The 23,327-nt window shown below is 45.8% G+C and overlaps 2 protein-coding genes across 4 annotated transcripts; one reads left to right on the top strand and one right to left on the bottom strand.

Moving 5' to 3' along the window:
* Nucleotides 1–4,441: 4,441 nt before the first annotated feature.
* On the bottom strand, nt 4,442–7,892 carry LOC109777442 (serine carboxypeptidase-like 13). Of its 2 annotated transcripts, XM_020336075.4 has the most exons (14): nt 7,601–7,892; nt 7,337–7,482; nt 7,108–7,184; nt 6,867–6,992; nt 6,680–6,782; nt 6,441–6,478; nt 6,230–6,331; nt 6,046–6,126; nt 5,802–5,954; nt 5,644–5,715; nt 5,427–5,545; nt 5,217–5,330; nt 5,045–5,090; nt 4,446–4,902 (listed from the first exon to the last, which is right to left on the bottom strand). In XM_020336075.4, exons 1-14 carry the CDS (start codon nt 7,852–7,854, stop codon nt 4,819–4,821), a joined length of 1,515 nt encoding a protein of 504 aa, XP_020191664.1. In that variant the 5' UTR covers nt 7,855–7,892; the 3' UTR covers nt 4,446–4,818. The 2 variants fall into 2 exon arrangements, with proteins under 2 accessions (XP_073360905.1, XP_020191664.1); XM_073504804.1 differs by having other exon boundaries at nt 4,442–4,902; nt 6,680–6,992.
* Nucleotides 7,893–16,432: 8,540 nt separating this feature from the next.
* On the top strand, nt 16,433–20,378 carry LOC109737212 (U-box domain-containing protein 70). Of its 2 annotated transcripts, XM_020296410.4 has the most exons (8): nt 16,433–16,758; nt 16,837–17,125; nt 17,629–17,714; nt 17,960–18,183; nt 18,252–18,318; nt 18,964–19,083; nt 19,320–19,613; nt 19,804–20,378. In XM_020296410.4, exons 1-8 carry the CDS (start codon nt 16,579–16,581, stop codon nt 19,999–20,001), a joined length of 1,458 nt encoding a protein of 485 aa, XP_020151999.1. In that variant the 5' UTR covers nt 16,433–16,578; the 3' UTR covers nt 20,002–20,378. The 2 variants fall into 2 exon arrangements, with proteins under 2 accessions (XP_020151999.1, XP_040252536.1); XM_040396602.3 differs by having other exon boundaries at nt 16,433–17,125.
* Nucleotides 20,379–23,327: the final 2,949 nt, after the last annotated feature.

The following is a 23,327-nucleotide window of genomic DNA, read 5'->3' as shown; positions in this document are numbered from 1 at the left end:
TTCCATTGCGCCCCGATTCCAGAGGGCTATGCTCGTGTCTTGGTTGATGAGGTGGTGGACCCATATTCGGGGCTAGATCTTGACATTCCTGGAGGTGACGACGAGCACACATTGGGAGAGGCCATACATCGTACATCCTATGGAGAAAGGATTGCATCATCTTTCGAAGTCCACCGACACCGCGTCTGCCGACTCCTCCTCGAAGTCCGCCACCGTGTCAGCAGACTCCCGCTCCTCCAAGTCCACGAACGCGTGAGCAGACTCCTGCTTCAAGTCCGGCACAGTGTCAGGCCACTCCTCCTGTTTCAAGTCTGACACCGTGTCAGGCCACACCTCCTGCTTCAAGTCCGGCACAACGTCAGGCCACACCTCCTGCTTCAAGTCCGACACCGTGTCAGGCCACACCTCCTGCTTCAAGTCCGGCACAGCGTCAGGACACTCCTCCTGCTCCAACTAAGCCACGTCAGCCGTCTCCGCCGCCTAAGCAATCGCAGAAGAGACACGACGCAGCTATGGTGCGTAGCGGTACGAGTCAAGGTAGTACAGAAAGTACAGGCGGAGACAAGCGATATAAATATGGTCCAAGCAGCCTCGCTCCTCTTCCTCAGAGGCCTTACGACATGACCGAGGAGCAAAATGATGCAATAGTGCGGGCCGAAGTGGACGCTCATTTTCGACCGAAACCGGCAACGCCGCTGAGGGAGAAAGTGCCTGAGGAAAAGATTAACCACTTCATTTGTATGGCTAGACCACCAGCTCCCAAGCCTGTTGACTCAGACTATGCGGGCCAAATCAGGAAGGCACATCGAGCACGACTACAGAAAGAAGCGACCTCGAGCTCGAGCCAACAAGCAGCTATCAAAAAATGCAGGAAAACCGTTCCCCAGCTGGGAGAACAGGCGGCGCAATCGACCCCCCGCTTGTTGTGCCAACAACACATGAGAGTACGCGCGCCCAATATTATTGTGGGCAAACCGTTTACGTTCCCGAGCTGGGCGATGTGGTAATAACCGAGGAGCATATAATGCAGGCTGAAATGCTCAACATCACTGTTGGACAACTCCTCGATATCGAGCCCATGTCTCCGCTTAGAGAGGAGGAAATAAAACGGAAATATGTCCGGGGCCAACCTTTGGTCGAGCCGAGGAGGTCAAGAACCTCCCAACGAGAATGTATGAATTGCATGATTGGTACATGAAAATTACCAAGATTTTCAATCGAGAGTCCCTCATGGTGCAAGTCGAGGAAGATCATTACTTCAATAAGAAAGCTCTGTCCGTTGAGTATTCAGAACTATTTCAGTTATTCAATCAAGATGCACTCGACAAATCTATCGTCAATTGCTATTGTCTGTAAGTGATTTCTTTCTGTAATTTAAGTCTCAAGCTAGCTCTAGTGCTCATTGATTGATCATTAATTACCTGTAATTATATATCCTCACTCTATATTCTTTTCTGTGGTATTATGCAGGATGAAGATGTATGAAATGAAAAAAGCTGGACGCTATGGCATTGGATTCATTGACCCAAATACCGTTAACCAATACACATGAAAATTGGAATGGTGTAGACAAGATGTAGAGAAAAACATGGTAGAGTTCTTGAAGCGCCTCAATAGCAATGAAGATATACTACTTCCTTACAACTTCGAGTGAGTCACACTGTCTTGTACTACAAATTCTGTTTTTGCTTACTAGCTAGATGTTAATAAGTGTATAGGGTTTAGGGTTATAGTTGATTAGTGTTATGCACATGCCCACTTAATTTATACATGCAAACGTATGCGCATGCAGCTTCCACTGGATCTTGTTAGACGTTAAAGTTGACGAAGAAAAAGTTGAAGTACTGGACTCACTACTTAAAAAAGATAGTGACTACAGCATCGTGAAGGGGATAGTCGACAGGTTATTTCAATCATTATTAACTATATCTCGGCCTATTTAGTTCTTCATTTCCTGATATGAACTATTTTTAATAACCCCTTTATTAATTTTCTTTGCCGGCGGGCAGGGCTTGGGCAAAGTACATCAAGGTGACTCCAGGAAAATGGCGACAAAAGCTATGTTGGTATCGACCCAAGGTAAGTAATTAAGTAGTACCAGCTAGCTAGCTACCATATTTTTAATTCTTGTTTCAATACCATTAATTAATTAACATGCTTGATTAATATTTATCTGATTAAATTCTATTCTCGTAAAGGCCCTGAAGCAGGCGCCGGGGACTGAAGTGTGTGCATACTATGTTTGCGAGAACATTCGCATGATGGCGTCCGAAAGGAGCAGATCTGATAGACAGGATTGGGTACGTTTGCCAGAACACTATTCACAAATCTTACATGATTATCGATATCTTGTCACACAACTAATACACACGCATATTGATCTCCTTCTTAACAGTTCAAAGAGGTGCGGGACCAGCTCCTACCAACAGAGCGCATACGAGCACTTCAAGAGGAAATAGCGGGATTTTTGCTCGACCAAGTCATAGATCCCAAAGGAGAATACTATTACCCGCTACCGCCCCCATGAACCACTTGTCATCGTGCTCCGAAGGCACCAAAGCAACATGTAGGAGAAATTGTATATATATACATGTGTATGTGTGAATAATTAATGATGGTTGTGAGACATTCAATTATATATATATATATATGATCGGTTATCCGAGAAAATCTATTTATATACATGCATAACGTGTACAATATGTAGTACCGTAAAATACCAGCAAACAAAAAAGAATTAAATGGAAAACACAAAATTAATGGAAAAATAAAAATTAAAACCAAAACCCCCCCAAACATTTAGTACCGGTTGGTGCTACCAACCGGTACTAATGGTCTACCAGCACCCGGGCCTGGCTCGTGCCACGTGGTGGCACTTTAGCGCCGGTTCGTGCCGAACCGGTAGTAAAGGGGGGGGGGCTTTAGTCTCCACTCTTTAGTGCCAGTTGCAGAACCGGCACTAAAGGCCCTTATGAACCGGCGCTAAAGCCTGGTTCTGTACTAGTGTACGTTACCCAACATTTTTACCTTTGGGATTAGCACCAAAAGCATTTCATTTATACACTCTGCCGACTCAGTGCCATTAATTATGCGAAGGTCCGCAGCCGTAACCTCCTACCCACAGACGTCCTAGTGACGTTGAAAGAAATGGGCCGAGAATCCATCAGGTCCCGGTGCCTTAGTTGGGAACATCTGAAACAGAGCAACCTTTACCTTTTCATGCGAATAGGGAGCGTTCAAAATATCATTCATCGCCGGTGTTACTTTGGCTGGGACAGTTTGGAGTACCTGATCAATGTTATCAACGCCCTCTGATGTATAAAGGTTGTTGTAGAAGTTTGTCGCTAGCCCCTGCATGTCACCTATATCATGTGTAGAAGTTTGTCACTAGCCCCTTCATTTGCCAAGAGAGACCTGGGTGAGCACCTCTCTAGAGCGTCACAAGCCCACAACTTTGTTGTCGCCATTCTTCGACCGTAGATCACGTATATCCTATTTGGCGTGTAGGTCGCCAAATAGCGACCTAGCAAGGACCCCTTCACTATGCAAGTACTCTGTATGGGCCGGCCCATGCGTGCACCTTCCCTGAATAGCTTTTTTTCATTTGATTTTTTCTTTTATTTAACTTATTATTATTATTTTCTGCTTTTCAATTTTCATTTTATTTTATTTTTTCATTCTTGATTTTCTTTTTCCTGTTTCATGTTTGTTTTATATTTGATTTTTTCCTTTATTTCCCTTTTTCTTTCGTTTTTATTTTCCCTATTTCCTTTCTCATTTTGAATTATCTTTTAAATTCGTGAATATTTTTTTGAAACCATGAACATTTTCTAAAATCAGGAAGATTTTTATGAATTCATGAACACTTTTTTGAAACCATGCAGATTTTTCTGAAATTCTAAACAATTTTTGAATTCACAAACAATTTCTGAAGAATTTTTCAAATTAACAAACATTATTTGATCTCAAATATTTTTTATGAAGCTGTGAACATTTTCTGAATACATGAACATTCTATAAACTGAGAATATTTTTTGAAGTCATGAACATTTTTGAATTCACTAACTTTTCCTGAATTCATCAACATTTTTTGAACCAGTGAACATTTTTGAATCTACGAACTTTTTTTAATTTATAAGAATTGTTGGTATTTTTAATACATGAATAGGTTTTAAGCTGAACATTTTTTAAGTCATGAATATTTTTTATATACAAACATTTTTAATAAACACATGAACATTTTATAAATTTGTAAACATTTTTTTCATATACAAACATGTTTAAAAATCATGACTATTTTTGTTTTCAAAATTGTGAAACTTTTCAAATTCATAAACTTTATGAAATCATAAACATTTTTTAATATATGAATGTTTTTTAAAATCACAACTATTTTTTGAGTCCGTGAATATATTATGATTTCTTTAACATTTTTTTGGAAATCTGGAACATTTTTGAAATCTCAAATTACTTTAATGAAGAATAAAACCAAATCAGAACAGAACAGAAAAGAGAAAAACAAAAATACAAGGGGTGAACCGCCCCCGCACATGGGCCGGCCCAAAAGGCGCACGAGGCGAAGGGAGGGTGCGCGTTAGCTCCTTCGCCAGCACGCACCGCGCTAAATAGGAGGTCCCGAGGACCCCATATATCTTCAAGGTAGATAACAATTAGAGGCGATTAATCGGGCAGGGGCGATGGATGGACTGTAAAAAAAAAACTTCATTTGATGTACATCACTACTCAGTGCATTTCTACAGGTGGAGTGAAGCAAAATGCAAAAGGATTTGTGCTAAGAAATAAAACAATGTATGGTCATCAAAGAGGCTCATTGGCCAGCCAGCGTTCGGCCATCGCAAAGCATTCTTCGGGCCTGTACTCTGGAGCAATATGGCCACCACCCTACACAAACAAGTGACCAGGAGCTCTATTAGATATATCTATCACATAACAGTTCTATCATCCAATCCAATCCATGGACAACATGGTATAAAGAGGAAAACAAGACTCCACGCAAAAAAGAAGAAGAGGAAAACAAGACCACCTTTACTGTTGCAAATGTCAAATTGTTCGCGTATCCCATGGTAAATCTGCACACACAAAAGAGTAGCATTTCTCATTAGAAAAGATAGAGGAATATGCTACACCGTGCTTATTCATAAAGCTTTTGTTCTCCGTATGAATAAATGCAAAGAAAAGGAGACAGTTGACTTGACCCTGCGGCTTGGCCGTCGAGATGCCATGCCCTCCAGTCACTGACTATGGAGAAGTTCAAAGATCTTATCCATGCTTGAGTGCTGAGTTGAGGCACCTGGAGATCATGGTCTCCACTGCGGTTGTGCAGACAAAAGGTTTCGATAGGAAGTTATGGAAGAAGAGTAACTGCAATTATGAGTAAGAAAACTTATTTTGTTGCTCGCACTCACCTGTAAACGAGTGCACGGTAACCTCTCATGGTGAGGTTGAGATGGTATGGTATGCTGCTTGGCATGTCAAATTTGTAGGGGAGTTCTCTTTTGCATCTTACCCACTCACCGACCGTCCCCTATTTGGCGAATTCTTATTTGTCAATGACTTGCCAGTGTTTAATCCTACATGAATAATCTGAAAGATATTTCTAGCGATACATAATTGTGACTTTACCTGCTTCACCCCGAGAGCATCTCTAGTCATGTTGTTGTTCATCCAAAAGTATGACAGATAGTAACCGTATGTCTGTAGTTTTGAAAGGAATTCCAGCTATAAGTTTGTGATACTAAAATAGTGTCACAACCATAATTCAAGGATAATGGAAGACTGACAAGACAATCGATGGCAGGTCGACCAGGTGCCTCATTTAGCTCGATAGATTCTTCTAACAGATTTTTTCTTGCCGTCGCATCATTTGTGGGCTTTGGTGCGGAGAAGACACATTTTTTGTACAAGATGTGTGCATCTAGGATTTCAGAAATGAGCTGCAGTAGGGATATGCCTGAATTAGCCAGCTGGTGTTGGCACTTGTAGTACCATAAGTTCATAACAAAATGGCCAATACATGAATCTTACACTCTTTACGGTTTGTAGCACCTCAGCACACATTTGATTCACGTGGTTTATGTAATCTCCTTTGCAGTTCCTCATGGCAGCCTTTGGGAAAGAAAAATAAAACATGCTATGAATTCTTTAGATTGACACACAATACAAAGTTTGTCGCCACACTTTTGGTCAAAGCGAATGGATTTTTTATTACCTCGTATATTTGATCAGATATTATCCCGAAGCCATGAGCAGCTTGAACCTGGAAATTGCGATCGAACTTTGGGTCCGTCATAGGGTTGCCGACCAGATAGCCCTGGAAATATATATTTGCATTAACACAACAAAAGAACGAGAGATGTGATCATGATCACACACACACTATTTGTATATAACAGGGTTTGAATGCTAGAGAAATAGCTTGCCTTGAGATTAATGCGAGGCTGCTGCCTTTTGTCAATTCCTGGAGCATTTGCATATATAGTAGGAGTAGAAGTGAATTAAAAGTGACCTCGGTGACTCGGGAAGAAAATGGAAAATGCATATGCTTTTCTAGTTTCCTTGGAAGAACTTGCCGCACAATTAATAAACCTTGTAAAGAAAATTAGAGAGGTCCTACAACTACAATGCATTAAGTGGTGTTGTTAGGAAGAGAATTTCACACCTTCTGAAACGTATTGCGCAATGAGTGGAACAACCTTTCCGGCGTACGAATCTCCTCCAATGTAGAAAGGGTTTGAAAGGTACTGTGGGTGATCAGTGAACCACTGCAAACCAGGCATTGAGCGGTCAGTGTACTGAATTACCGCCATGACAGCGCAACAGCGATTAACGGCGCCTCTTCTCGTCACCTTGTTGAGAAATCTTTGGACTTGCAGAGAGGACGAGTAGTCGCCGACGTCGTCGCAGCCCTTGGGGTCACGCGCGTATGAGAAACCGGAGCTGACGGGCGAGTCCAAGAAGATGATGCTTGCCATCTGATGATCGTCGTCGTCAGTAGAGCAGGAAGCTACTCCATCCGTCCCATAATATAAGTGTGTTTTTGACAATAGAAAGTAGAGACATCTCCGTGGATTTCACTCACTCACTCACCTTGGTCCATGACAAGGGGTTGTATACCAGCTGCGGCAAACCGCCGTCGTACGGCGCCAACACGAACTTTACAGGACCTGAATTGTACTCCATTATTTGTATGTAAGACGACGACGATGCATGGATGGGTACGTATCATCAACTTATCAAGAACGCAAGCAGCTGCACAACTATCTCCAGACCGGCGGTCGGGGCGCGGCTGTGGTTGGTTGGTGGGTGGAGTACTGACCGACTTCGAAGGCGAAGGCGCTGAAGCCGGAGCAGCGAGGCCCGCCGGTGAGCCAGAGGAGCACGGGGTCCGCGCCGGGGCTCCGCTCCGACTCCACCAAGTAGTAGAAGAGCTCCGCCCCGGTCTCCTCCTCCACGCCCACGTACCTGCACGCACGGCCCGGCCATCAGAAGTTCAGAACCTCGCGCCCATTTTCATTTTCATTTCCAAGATGGAACCAGCAACGAATGCATTAGATTTAGATGATGTGGGATGGTTAATTACCCGGTCTCGAGGTGGAAGGGGAGAGGCCCATCGAATCCCGGCAGGTGGGTGACCACCGTCGACGCCGACGCCGCCGCCGGCCGCGAGATGAGCAGCAGAAGCAGGAGGCCGGGAACGAGACGCAGCAGCGGCGAGGGGTGGCGTTGCCCGGCGGTAGGCGTCCGGCGGAGAAGCTTCAATGGCATCATCTTCTTCCTCTCGATCTGGTGTGCGTGCATGAATGTGGGGTGCCTTTTCCACCTATATCGGTCCATGCGGTGCGGGCTCAAGGTTACGAGGGGACGACTCGAGGATGGCGACGTGGAGGCAACTCCCGCTGCAACTTACAAGGCCAACAGTGTATTATATTCGTCCATGTGCCTCGCGTGCTTAAGATAGTGCAAAAATGGCCTACTGTCAGCTCTTGCTCCAATAATGACACGAGCTAGCTCAGATACATACGTCCCTGTCAGCATGCATGCAAGGCGCGCATGCACTATATACAAAACCGACCATGTGACCATTATTGGACATGTCAGCAGCGTAGACTCGACGGAACGGAGACGAATGCAATTCGGAATGCTGGTTTGGTTTTGGGCTTTTGGCAGCAGGCATTGGGTGCAATAAGGCTAGCTGGTGATCGAGGCCTTCAACTAACCAGATGCATACATGGGTCCTCAAGTCCTGATTTTAGCTGAGTGCACACGATTGGCTTCGGGTTTCATAAGTGTCAATTTCATTTACTGCTGCAGAGAAGCTAACCAGGTAGCAGCTGATAGTCTAGCAAAACATTCTACTAGCACTAGTTCTTTAGAGTTCTGGGGTTCCAACATCCCCGACTTTATTCTTCCCCAAATTGTAAGCGATATGGCTATTATATTTTTCAGAGTTCTTCAGAGTTCTGCTAGCACTAGTTCTTCAGAGTTCTAGGATCCAGTCACTAGTAGAAAAAGAGGCTTCCATACGCCCCCATTAGTCCCCAAAATAATCGAACCGCGACAAAAGGGGTCTTTAGTCGCGGTTCGGGAGGAGACCCGCGACCAACTATCTAGGCCCAGCGCGCTCGTTCGACAGCTGGCGGACGGGAGGGGCTTTAGTCCCGGTTGGCCTGGTCAACCGGAACTAAAGGTCCCCGAAGGCCTTTAGTCGCGGTTGGCCAGGCCAACCGGGACTAAAGGCCCATCCAGCTGGCGGACGGGAGGGGCTTTAGTCCCGGTTGGCCTGGCCAACCGCGACTAAAGGTCCCCGAAGGCCTTTAGTCGCGGTTGGCCAGGCCAACCGGGACTAAAGGTCCATCCCTATATATAGGACTCAGCTCACTCCACTCCACTCAGCTCACTTCACAATATTCAGAAGGGGGTGGTGGGTTTGCTTTTGGTTCCTCCTATGCACACAAGGTGTTCGATGAAATGCCCGAGAGCCTGAAACAAACATGATATGAAGTGTCCGAGCCACACTTGAGCTTTCTCATTTATTTTTCCTCCGCGATCGCGGTTAGCAACTTGAACCTTTCATGTGTCATTGATAAAATATGCATGTGTGTAGTTCATTGTTTAATTTGTATTATTTCTAGCTAGTTAGTTTAACAAATGCATGATGGTTAATTATATACTTTATATAATAATAATGCAGATGAATCGGCAATGGATGTACGGTCCCCGACTCTCCGGCGAGTTCACTACGGGTTTGAAAGATTTCCTCGTAGTGGCAAATGCGAACAAGCAGCAAGGTTTATTATCTGTCCATGTGCTGTCTGTAAGAATCAGAAGGGTTACTCCTCCTCAAGAGACGTTCACATGCACCTGCTTCGGCACGGTTTCATGCGAAGCTATAATTGTTGGACCAAGCATGGAGAAAGAGGGGTTAGAATGGAAGAAGATGAAGAAGGGGATGATATCGATGACAACTATCATGATCATTTCGGTGATACTTTCATGGAGGATGATGCTGAAGGTGGGGAAGGGTTAGGTGAAGGTGAAGAAGAGGCACATGATGAGCCCGCTGATGATCTTGGTCGGACCATTGCTGATGCACGGAGACGCTGCGAAACTGACAAGGATAGGGAGAATTTGGATCGCATGTTAGAGGATCACAAAAAGTCGTTGTATCCAGGATGCGATAATAGTCTGAAAAAGCTGGGCTGCACACTGGATTTGCTAAAATGGAAGGCACAGGAAGGTGTAGGTGACTCATCATTTGAAAATTTGCTGAAAATGTTGAAGAATATGTTTCCGAAGAATAACGAGTTGCCCGCCAGTACGTACGAAGCAAAGAAGGTTGTCTGCCCTCTAGGTTTAGAGGTTCTGAAGATACATGCATGCATTAACAACTGCATCCTCTACCGCGGTGAATACGAGAATTTGAATGAATGCCCTGTATGCACTGCATTGCGTTATAAGATCAGAGGCGATGACCCTGGTGACGATGTTGAGGGCGAGAAACCCAGGAAGAGGGTTCCCGCCAAGGTGATGTGGTATGCTCCTATAATACCACGGTTGAAACGTCTGTTCAGGAACAAAAAGGATGCCAAGTCGTTGCGATGGCACAAAGAGGACCGTAAGTCCGACGGGGAGTTGAGACACACCGCTGATGGAACGCAATGGAGAAAGATCGACAGGGTGTTCAAAGATTTTGCAGCTGACGCAAGGAACATAAGATTTGGTCTAAGTACTGATGGCATGAATCCTTTTGGCGAGCAGAGCTCCAGCCATAGCACCTGGCCCGTGACTCTATGCATCTACAACCTTCCTCCTTGGTTGTGCATGAAGCGGAAGTTCATTATGATGCCAGTGCTCATCCAAGGTCCAAAGCAACCCGGGAACGACATCGATGTGTACCTAAGGCCATTAGTTGATGAACTTTTACAGTTGTGGGCCAGACCTGGTGTACGTGTCTGGGATGAGCACAAAGGAGAGGAATTTGACCTACGAGCGTTGCTTTTTGTAACCATCAACGATTGGCCTGCTCTCTGTAACCTTTCGGGACAGACAAATAAGGGATACAATGCATGCACGCACTGCTTACATGAGACTGAAAGTGTACGTTTGGTTAATTGTAAGAAGAACGTGTACCTGGGTCATCGTCGATTTCTTTCCCGAAATCATAACGTAAGAAAGAAAGGCAAGCATTTCAACGGCAAGGAAGATCACCGGCCGAAGCCTGCGGAACGTACTGGTGCTGAGATATTTGATATGGTCAAGGATTTAAAAGTCATCTTTGGAAAGGGTCCTGGCGGACAATCAGTTCCGCGGGGAGTTGACGGGCACGCACCCATGTGGAAGAAGAAATCTATATTTTGGGAGCTAGAATATTGGAAAGTCCTAGATGTCCGCTCTGCAATCGACGTGATGCATGTTACGAAGAATATTTGCGTGAACCTGCTAAGCTTCTTGGGCGTGTATGGGAAGACAAATGATACAAAGGAAGCACGGCAGGACCAGCAACTTTTGAAAGCCCCAGATGACCGGCATCCGGAATGGTTTCAAGGTCGTGCCAGCTACGCTCTTACCAAAGAAGAGAAGGTCATTTTTTTTGAATGCCTGAGCAGTATGAAGGTCCCGTCTGGCTTCTCGTCGAATATAAAGGGAATAATAAACATGGCGGAGAAAAAGTTCCAAAACCTGAAGTCTCACGACTGCCACATGATTATGACGCAATTGCTTCCGATTGCTTTGTGGGGGCTCCTACCGGAAAATGTTCGAGTAGCCATTGTGAAGCTATGTGCATTCCTCAATGCAATCTCTCAGAAGGTAATCAATCCAAAAGATCTACCACGGTTACAGAACGATGTGGTCCAATGCCTTGTCAGTTTCGAGTTGGTGTTCCCACCATCCTTCTTCGATATTATGACGCACCTCCTGCTCCACCTAGTCGAAGAGATTTCCATTCTCGGTCCTGTGGATGATGTAAAGGAGATGAAAGAATGTGATCTGCATTATCCCGTGGGGAACGTTTCCACGAAGGTAGCTAGCGGCAGTGCTTTACCCTGTACACCTGGAGCACTCCACCACAACAACCCCATTGCATATGGCTATGCTCGTGTCACGGTGGAAGACATAGTCCAAGGGTTTGAGGACCTAAAGATTGACAAAGCTACACCCGAAGGGGAGAGAAGACTTGGAGATGTCAAGCGCCAGATCATTCTATGGAAAAAGAAGTACATAGTGTTTCCAGGCGAGGCGCCAAGGCTAACAAGTCCACCCCCCTCCGATGGTGGTGGTGGCGGCGGTGGTGGTGGTTCACCTACACCTCCTTCACGCCATTCGACGCCGTCCCCCGATCCACAACCTCCGGCGGGTACGACGCCCCCCAATCCTCCTCCGGCGGGTACGACGCCACCCAATCCACCTCCGGCGAAGAAGCAGAAGCAGGCGGACAGCAAGGAAACCCGCTCCTGGACTATTAACCCGGACCCTTATGTACCTAAGACCACAAGGGTACCGGAGCCATCACTGAAGCCTCTCCTCCCAAGGCCTTGGGAACTTAGTGAAGCTGAAACCAAATTGGCCGCGTCTGCTCATTATGAGAAATGGAAGGCGGATATGAAGGCGATAAAAGAGCCTGAGCCCAAGCAAGTATTCACTAAGAAGCAAAAGAAGTGGGCTAAGGATTTTTTGACGACACCATCCCAAGCCGAGCTGAATATGCCTGACGACTATGGACATGAACTTCGTAGGCAAGCAAAAATATTGAAGGAGGAGAAAGAAGAAAGTAAAAAAAGCGGGAAACAAGTTGACCAGCTCGGGATGCAGAATAAACAATCGATCCCCCCGCTCATAGTGAAAGCCGGTCCGGAAGAGGACCCCGAGATCATAGCAGCTGCGGCAGCACTTGGATTGACTGTAGCGAGTGCCATGAAACAAGCGTCCGAGATGGGTTTGACTCTTCGTGCCTTCTTAGGCCTTGAGGATGCGCCAGTATGTGAGATAGCATTACAATATGTGCGGAATGGGCCTCTCGTCGAGCCTGCGCGAGAAAAGAGTCTACCACCACAAATGCGAAATCTGCTACGTTGGTACAAGCAATTCATAACATGGGCCGACAAATAATATGTTTATGCGGATGTTACAGAGGAGCATCACACCAAACGGTACTCTGTACAAGTTCATATGAGTGAATTGTTCCAGCTGTTCAATCTGCGCGACCTCGACAAATCTATGCTGAGTTGCTACGTTCTGTAAGTGATTTATTTCTACCTCATCTCGTTCTGTAAATTATATGGGGCACCTATGTGCCTGGGCACCTAAGTAGCAATATAGCAAGTCATATTTGTAGTGCATGGCTTTCCAAATTTTGTTTGCATGCACTACAAGCATAAATGGACAATAATTGCTTTCCAACAAAATAATATACTACGGTTTCCTAGTATGATTCCTTTCCAAACAAAAAGGTATGTATATATAATCTTATTTCTTAAGGTATCAAATATGACAAATAATACGAAACGCTGTTCCTATGGTTCGTATGTATATTAAGGATGTTTTTATGCATTTTTCTAAAGTTTTATGTTTCAAGGTATCTAGTATTTAAAAAAAATAGACCGGGTCGGACTTTTTAATGGCTAATATTTCTATACAAATTAAGGTGACCAAATAATATAAAATGCGATCATAAAAAATTGTTTTAGTTGTAGGAATATATGATGCATGCTGATACCCAGACATGATTTTTTTTCCAACGTACATACATCCCCTGATGATTATTTTTAGTTTAAGGAATGTTTGTTACATATACCCACACATGATTCTATGTATTTATTGTATCGAGGTATATACTCATAAATTTAATGACAAGGTATGTAAATACGATGAGTATGCATATACAAGAAAAATATATTGAGTACTCTAGGGTGTATACATACACAAAACTCTAATCAATACATACCAAGTAAGTGAATCCAGACGTACCTAATCTAGTGGGTATGTATTAAATATTCTGGGTATATACATAAAAAAAATCTAATGTGTTACATACTAAATATTCTGGGTATATACGTACTAAAAAATCAATGAGTGTGTAATAAATAAATGAATCCGTACATATCTAATATGATTGATACACACTAAATATTCTGGGTATATACATAGATAAAAATCTAATCTATACGTACTAAATATTCTGGGTATATACATAGATAAAAATCTAATGTGTACGTACTAAATATTCTGGGTATATGTGTATTAAAATTTAACGGGTACATTCTAAACAGATGAAATCATATATACATACTAAATATTCTGGATATATATGTATAAAAATTTAACGGGTACATACTAAACAGATGAATTCATATATACCTAATTTGTAATATATCTAATGTGTAGTATTTTTTCCTTCTAAAGATATATGTTACCATGCATGGCGTGTTTAATGACATCCATTTATGATATGCATTATAATTGTTTCCATATTTACTTGTTTGAGAATTGGCAATTAGTAATGGATTGACTAGTTACCTTCTATACCTATCACAATAACACGCATCTAAATGCAATCAAATGGTGGAAATGCAAGGAGCCTGGGCACCTAGGTGTCCCATACTGCCGTCCTATATATTGTTGCGTACGCTATTATGCAGATTGAAGATTTGGGAATGCAAAATAAGAAACATCCATGATGTTGGGTTCATTGACCCACATATCGTTAATGGACATGTGTTACAAAATCACCCCGAAGACGTGGAGAAAGACTTGTACAAGTTTCTTAGAAAGCATCAACTCAAAAGTCATATTCTATTTCCTTACCATTTTGGGTGAGTGTTTCTCTCTTGTGCCCATTCTCTTTTGTTTACTCCATGCATGGTATGTCTAATCGATGAGTTATGCATGACTGTGCATGTAACGTGTCCGCAGGTTCCATTGGATTCTGCTAAATATTGAACTTCACACCTCCAGAGTTCTAATCATGGACTCTATGGATTCGGATCCAAAGCGTTGGGCCGACATGAGAAAAATGCTGCAAAAGTAATTATTTTCAATCATTTGAGCTCTATATCGATCGGTCTCTTTCGTTCATTTCCTAATATCAAGTAACTAATAACTCCCTTGTTCATTTAATTTTCTTTGCCCTGTAGGGTTTGGAGACGGTTCTCAGAAGAAATTGTCGGTCAATTCAAACATGAGCTAGATTTTAGAAGGTTAGTTAATGTGGATAAGCAGCCACCGGGGACCAATCTATGTGGATACTATGTTTGTGAGAACATCCGGAGACACACCTCTGAGCGGAAGGCATCGGATAGCGTGCGGAAGGCGACGGATAACTTGCGGAGGAGGCTTAGTCCAGAAGCTCGCTTCCGACCAATTCAAGATGAATTAGCAGGATTTTTCATGAGGGAAGTCATCAATCCTAAAGGAGAACACTTTACCGAGGACGAAGAAATTTATATGCATACCCGAGATTGAAACTTGTTCGAAGTTGTATATGGTCATCCATCCTAATTGTGTATGAAAACTTGTTCGAAGTTGTATATGGTCACCCAAGATTGAATATATATTATATATTCCTCTTGAATTCTTCTTGTTTGAAATTTCATATACATGTATATAGTAGCGTAGAATATGTGTACTGAAACTTCATCAAAATTAAAATAAAACACAAAATAAAATATAAAAGAAATAAAACACTACAAATTAAAAAGAAACCAGGTTTAGGGGGGCTAAAACCCTAAACCTGCGGAGGAGGCCTTTAGTCCCGGTTAGCCACGAGAACCGGGACTAAAGGTCCTCCGCCCCGACGGACCCCTGGCGCCCACGTGGACGGGCCTTTAGTCCCGGTTAGCCACGAGAACCGGGACTAAAGGTCCTCCGCCCCGACGGACCCCTGGCGCCCACGTGGACGGACCTTTAGTCGCGGTTCGTAAGAGGCGCGACTAAAGAGGGGGTCTTTAGTCACGCATATTTAGTCCCGGTTGCACAGCCGGGACTAAAGGCCTTTGCGAACCGGGGCTAAAGGCCCATTTTCTACCGGTGAGTGCTCGAGTGAGATAAGTCAACTAGCACCAATTAAATCCATTTTCTCGATTATTATATTTTTTCTTCCTTCGATTGGTTTCACGGATCCGTGAGGCGAGGAGGTTGCAAGATTGCCTTTGCTTCCCTCGGTAACGGCGCCGACCGCCCTGAGAGTGGTTGTCGCTTTCCTTGTCACCGGAGTAACTTGGAGAGTGATCTCTACTTCTCTAGTCTTCCTCCCAGAGTAGGTACGCTTCCGTGGGATATCGCACGACTTCTTCGTGCTCGTTGCGCCAATGTTGTAGAATTGGAGCTATGCGGTGGTGGTATTCTCTACATGATTGACTGAGATTCTGAATTTGGGTAATGTCAGTCATCATGCTATGTTTGGATTCCACCAATGTGTACCGTATCGATTTTTTGTCCACGACTCGAAGGTTGATCTTTGTTTGGATGGTTGTCAACCTTTTGGCATGCCATTCTCAAAAAAATAAAAATTCTTTTGGCATGCCAACACTCTTTTCGCCTAATCTAGTTCATTTTTTCCTTTAATGTTAGCCAAATTTTTGACATGTAGTAAAATCTCAACTGATTTTTTGCTAGCCAGGGTCTTGGTGGGGCAACCTTGGGCATAGTTCACCATTTCTATCATTTTTTAACGTGAGCTACGGACCTTCCCCTTGGTGGTAATGGCACATCGGGCCCTCCACCCACAGTGCTGCACGAGAGAGAGAGGCAACTCACCGGCACAAACAAAGACCGGCGGCCACGACTATACCGTGACAGCGGCGTTGGAGGCCGGAGCATTTGAGTCGGGTCTCGCTGCGAGGTGGGCCCCGACGACCAGTCAGAGATTCTTCTCGCCCGCGCTGGCCGGACGACTTTTCGCCCAGTCCCTCCCCGGTCAAGTCTCCCCCTTTCCACTCCCACTTCCGCTTCCGTAACCGCCGGAGGGCCCCAAGCCGCCGCCGAACGCCGGCGACCGGAGCGCATTGCCGGCTCCCGCAGCCCCGCCCCTCCCCCAGGAGAGAAGAGAGAAGCGTGCCGGCGATGGAGGCGGAGGAGGAGCGGGCGGCGGAGGCGCAGCGGGAGAAGGAGGCCGGCAACGACGCCTACCGCAAGCAGTACCTGGAGACGGCCGTCGACCACTACACCCGCGGCGCCGCGCTCGACCCCCGCGACATCTCCTTCCTCACCAACCGCGCCGCCGCCTACCTCCTCATGTCCAAGGTCGGTCATCCCCCGCCCCAAATCCTCCGCCCAAACCCTCGCCTCGCCCCCGTCGCTTATCTCGGTCTCCCGTTCCAGTACAGGGAGTGCGTGAGGGACTGCGAGGAGGCGGTGGAGAGGGGCAGGGAGCTCCGCGCCGACAACAGGCTGCTGGCCCGCGCGCTGTCGCGGAAGGCGGCCGCGCTGCTCAAGCTCGCGGCCTGTGCCGCGGACTACGCGCCGGCGGTCAGGGCGCTGCAGCAGTCGCTGGCCGAGCACTACAGCGAGGACACGCGCCACAAGCTGGACCAGGCGGAGACCGCCAGGAAGGAGATCGAGGAGCGGGAGCGGCTAGATCAGGAGGCCGCCGACCACCACCGGCAGAGAGGTTCGGGTGTTTTTCCTGAATCCTGACACGACGCTGCCGATTGATTGTGGCACTGCAATGTACTACTATAGCTGTGAAGTCGATTGCTGTGGCTACATTCAGTTTCCAACAAAATGGAAAATAAACTTAAGAGTCTGTCACCCCTGTTATCAACAAATTTCCCCAAAAACATAGTCATGATCTGCGAGTGTTTGGTTCTTGGAAATTCCAGACTTTTAAATTGCGAGTATCTGCAAGAAGAAATAAAAAGTAAATTACAAATATCACACTACTTATAAAATAAGAGACAGTGCCATCTCGCCAAACTCATGTGCTCATCTCATCATGGACAAATCATCCTGGGATGAGGTGGTCTCTCAACCGAACACTCAATTGTATGGAATAACTAAAATAAAACAAGGGGCTCCTAGTGTTCTATGTTCCCGATCCCAGTTAGTGTCATGCAATGCCATTGTGATGTTGAACTACTGCTTCTGACTTCTGAGTGTGTGCACATGCTGCAGGCAATGAATTATTTCAGAGGAAAAATTATCAGGAAGCGACAGCTCACTATACTGAAGCTATTGAAAAGAATCCTAATGATCCCAGAGTAAGGATTTTCGTTTACGGTGATTATGTTTCATATAACATCTGAAGGCAACTTTACCTCATTGGTTAAATTTATATCTCCACTGAAAATAGAAGATCCTCTGATTAATAAAAACAGTTCTTCGATAAACATGTCACTTTGACCTGCCATATTTGTTATACATTCTACTGTGATGCATGCCCCTCATCCACCCTGATTCTTGTAATATTGTGCTTTAATGGTATTGTTTATAACTGATTATCCAGGTCTTTAGCAATAGAGCTCAATGCCACATCTATCTAGGAAATCTGCCTAAAGGTCTGGAGGATGCCGAAAAATGTATTGAGTTGGATCCCACTTTCCTGAAGGGCTATGTCCGTAAAGCGAATGTACAATTCCTGATGGAGTATTATGAAAGTGCTCTGGCAACATACATAGAGGGTCTGAAGTGTGATCCAAACAATCTCGTTGTAATTAATGGCTTAAGGAGGTAGCTTTCCAACCCTCTGTTAGCTTTGTTGACATTATAACATGAACTGACTTCTTTTGTTGGCCTAGATGTGCAGCATACATTAACAGGTCTAATGGCGGTGATGTTGGGCCTGATGATTTGGAAGACATCTTGGTTGGTCCAGTTGATTTCCTTTTAACAAGTATTCCATCCTTACTTGATTCTATTTAGTTCTTGGAAGTGGATGTATTGCATATGTGGTTAAGTGTGACTGCTGTAGACTGTAGTCCTTGGCCTACATATAATTTAACTGTAAGAAGTAGCACTTAGAAACCTTAAACAGGCGGTATGGGCTACATCAGGATAGCTCAATGAGAACCTGCTAGCTTTTACTCCCTCCGTTATATAATGTAGTGCATATATATTTTTTGAGAAGTCAAACTTTGCAAACTTTGACCGAGTTTATAGAAAAACTATTTATATCTACAATACCAAATATATAAAATATGAAACTACATCTTATGTTGAATCTAATGATCTATGTTTGGCATTCTAGATGTAGATGTTTTTCTCCACAAACTTGATCAAAGTTTGTGAGGTTTGACTTTTCAAAAAGTCTATATGCACTACATTATGGAACGGAGGGAGTAGTTAACAGTTAAAACTGTACCCCCTTCAAAAAAATCTAGTTAAGCTCTACTCCCTCTGTAAACAAATATAAGACGTTTTAGAGACTTTTGTCAAGTCTCTAGAACGTCTTATATTTATTTGGAGTATTACCCTAAGTGACTAATTATTTTCTCTCAATGGTCCTAACAGGGAAATGTTAGTTCAGATAATGATTTGCGTAATAAACTCCAAAAACTCATGGAAGAAGCTGCAGCACTCAAGAAGGAAGCCTCTGATGAGCGCTTGAGGCGGATTGAATCTGAACGAATGGTAATTTATTTCTATGCTGGAATGGCTAACTAACACCGGGATGTCCCAAAGAATTCTCATCTTAATCATTTCTACTTTCAAAAAGTCATCTTATATAGACTCCAGGGTTCACATGTTGCACATTCTCTGGATGAACCCTTTCTTCTTACAAAGTTCCTGGGCTATTGTTAGTGTTTCATGAAGGCACATTAGTCAACTCGTCTATCACAAAATGGTTGATACTTTGATTCCTGCAGGCCAGGACATCAGAGGACTTATATTTAAACCAAGTCCAACAACGAAGAGAAGCTGAGGAATGTCTTTCGAAAATAGAACAAGAGTTCCAACAACTTAAAGTACGACAAGATGAGGTCAGTGAGGAATTTCAGAAAGCCACCGAGCACAATGAGAATCTTCAGCATCAGCTCACAGAAACAATCAGGGCACTCGAGTCCATGAGGGGCAACGCAACGTCAGCTTCCCCTTCGTCTTCGGGATCAGTGCTGGATGAAAACCGCATACCGTCATACTTCATCTGCCCTATATCTCAGGTGAGTTGAAAGGAATCAGCTGAGTTTTCCCTATTCAGGAGCACATGAATGAGTTAGATAACTATACTGGATAAGTTGGATCGTAAAGGTGAATGCGTCATTTATCTTGTCATGTTATAGAAACTCCTGGGGTGTAGCATGTTAATCTCTCTCTTATCTTTTGGCTAACTGCCGGCGTGCAAAATTTCAGGATGTGATGAATGACCCTCACATTGCGGCGGACGGGTTCACCTACGAAGGCGATTTCATCAGGAGCTGGTTCAGCACCGGCAGCGACACGTCCCCGATGACCAACCTGCCGCTTGAACACGACGAGCTCATCCCCAACATCGCCCTCCGCTCCGCCATCCAGGAGTGGCTCCAGCAGCAGAACGTGGCACCGGGATAATCCGCCCCTTCAATCTGCGCCCTGATCCGCCGCGACCTGGCTGGTACCGTAGAAGAGCCTGTGCTCCCATCAGACGGTGCCTGTTAACAGGCGCAACAAGCAGGTAGCATGACCATCTGTGTGTACAGTTGAAAACGCAACGGGTTGGTGAAAACGGACTGTGCCCTCCCTCAGGCGATGCTTGTGTGTGTGTGTGTGTTGGGTGGGGATAACGTGTCACTGTATACGGTAGAAAATTGCCGGGTCAAGTTGGAGCGATTGTGTAGAGGGAGCAGAGCATTGACTGTGAAGTGGGAGCTCCGTTTCCATGGGGGTCTTGTGAAAATTGCTGGGTCTCTGTTTGTTTGTTTCACCACGCGGAGTGTGGTTTTACATCATTGCTTTGGAGCTTGGGGGCCTTCTGAAATTGCAGTTTTCTTTAGCTTTGATTGATCAAGTACACCGTCTTGTCATGGTTTCCACGGCAACCACCTGCATTTGCTGCGTAGCTGTGTGGCTACAGACAAGCATCGCCGCGGCACGGCGCCGGCGTACTCCCCGCCGGGATCCCGCACCCAGGGGCAGGTACAAGTAGAGGAGCCCGTGCCCCCGTCAGACGAGACGAGACGCAACAAGTGGAGTAGGCGGCATGGCCATTCATTCGTGCATGCATGCGGTAGAAAATGCAGCGGGCGGGGTAAAAACGGCGCGGCGTGCTCCGTAAAAGGAAAATTTGTGTATGCCAAGCTTGGGGCTCAAGTACGTACATGACATGACACATGCACTAGCCATTGATTGTGAAGCGAGGGCCTGCTCCGTGTCCATGGGGGCCCAACCCAAGTTGGCGCTTGTGATGTAAAGGACGTGTCGGTGTGAGTGGCAGACCCTTTGATCAAAGCCCTGTACAGTGCTAGTGCTACTGGCATCGGCACTGAGGCCCCAAACGGACGTTCGTTTTGTCCGGATTCTGTCCGTTTGGGTAGGCAACTCCACAGCCGCGCGGCCGCATCCTTTGGCCCCATCTTGTCCGCCTCCATTTTAAAAACAACAACGTTCGAAATACCACGCCCTAGTTCAGGCCAGCGGCCCTAGTTCACGCCGGCAACCGAGCCAGCGGCCTACACGTCCTCGCCGGCAACACAGCCAGCCTCCAAAATGAATAGTTTTGTTCGTCGGCAACACAGCCAGCCTCCAAAATGAATGTGTTTCTCGCCGCGACTGACAGTGCGGAGGCCTGGCGACCGACGAGCCTGTGCTCGCCGGGCCGACGGCCGTTGCAGAGAAAACCGCCGGACGACAAATGCCAAGCATGAGGAGGGCGTGCGCTTTGTTGACGATGGCCTCCTTCTCCTCGACCTCGGCCTTACGCTGCACGGCCTGCATCGCATCGCGCTCGGCGGCGAACTTGGCCGCGGCGGCATTGCCCTTGACGACCGCCCTTCGGTTCCTCCTCTTCGCCGATTCCGCGTCCAACTTGGCGAGCTCCTCCGGCGCGCACTCTGACCGCGGCTTCCTTGGCGCCTTGGCTGCCTTCTTCTTGACCTTTGCGGGCGGGTCGACGGCCGGGCCGCCGGAATTCGGCTGGGCGTCTGCCATGGACGGGGAAGGGAGGGGCGGCGGGACGTGGGAGGGTTTGGAGGGGGGGGGGAATGGCGCCAAATGGGGCGCGGGGGGTTTTGCTTTGTGCCACCGATAGGCGGGCCAGGGAAGGACAAGGGAGCGCGTCCCGCCCGTCCGCGCGCTGTCTGTTTCACCCCAAAATCGGCGCAAACTTGGGCCTGGGATGGGTCGAAAGCGGACAGAAAACGGACAAAAGTCCGTTCGCTCCCGCACGTTGGGCCGTCTGGTTCGTTCGTTTTATCCCATACGAACGCACCCGAATAAGATGGGGTCGCACGGTGAAGCTGGCCTGATGAGTGGGGTCCATGGACGGAGCCGGAATTTTAGCACAGTCCTGGATACGGCCACAGGGCCCCACCCACAGGAGCACTCAGCAGCAGCAACCGGCCGGCTGGTTTCTATCCAACTGCGAAGGATTCCGCCACGCACGTCCCGCCAAAAAATTGGCTTGGAGTTGAACAGCGCCTGCTGCGCTGCGTAGGTGTGGGCGCGCCGGTAATTTGGCGTCCACCGTCCAAAGGAGCGTGGTTTTACATCTATTTGGAGCCTGGGGAACTTCCGAAAATTGCAGTTTTTTTTGGTAGATTTGAGAAATTACACTGTCTGGTGTCTGCTCATGGTTTTCACGACAACTATTTGAATTTGCCGCGTAACCGTGCGGCTGCAGATACCGCAACCCATGCGCACGTTTATATCTGAAAATACAAATGCACTTCTATGCGATGTCAACTTTTATAGTAAAGAAAAAATAACTGTACATATAAGGAAATCATGAGTGTGAATCATACTCAAATTTACCGTTACATATATGACACCGCGAAGAAAATGTCTGGCTCATTCTTTTAGCAGCGTTTGCATTTGTTGGGTACGACAAATTCGATCATACTTTATATAAATTTCTGTCTGCACATGTTTTTATTATGATTCACATCCCTAGATTCTTTTTTTTTGTTGTTGTTGAGATTTCCCCAAATGTGCAATTATCTAAACTCATATTGGATTTTGTACACAAGAGCATCCTTACCTTGCGTGTGCTATATTTTCCCCATCTAATATATACTCTTTGTCTAATACCACTGTTCAAATAATGATGTCCCCGCAGACATGCTGTTAAACTTCCTTATTTTTGCTACTAATTAGTAGGAAATTGGTTTCATTTGTTTGTGATTTTGTCTTTATATCCTTAAAAAAATGTCATCTCTTATAACCATTTATTTAAATGTGCATTCAAAAAATTATTGGTTGAGGCTGCTAATCTCTCCTACCTAATTATATAATTTTAAAAAGAATAGTGTTCCCTCATTACCTCCTTCATTTGTCCAACCCCCCATGTGTGTCGGGGATCGTAGCAGAAATTTAAAATTTTCTACGTATCACCAAGATCAATCTATGGAGTCATCTAGCAACGAGAGAGAGGGGAGTGCATCTACATACCCTTGTAGATCGCGCGCGGAAGCGTTCAAGAGAACGGGGTTGATGGAGTCGTACTCGTCGTGATCCAAATCACCGATGATCCTAGTGCCGAACGGATGGCACCTCCGCGTTCAACACACGTACGGAGCGGGGACGTCTCCTCCTTCTTGATCCAGCAAGGGGGGAGGAGACGTTGATGGAGATCCAGCAGCACGACGGCGTGGTGGTGGAAGTAGCGGGATCCCGGCAGGGCTTCGCCAAGCGCAAGCGGGGAGGAAGAGGTGTCACGGGAGGGAGGGAGGCGCCAGGGCTTG

Source organism: Aegilops tauschii, chromosome 7, assembly GCF_002575655.3.
Source record: "Aegilops tauschii subsp. strangulata cultivar AL8/78 chromosome 7, Aet v6.0, whole genome shotgun sequence".
NCBI lineage: Eukaryota > Viridiplantae > Streptophyta > Magnoliopsida > Poales > Poaceae > Aegilops > Aegilops tauschii.
Note: the sequence above shows the minus strand (reverse complement) of the source record. Positions and strands in the feature narration are given on the sequence as shown.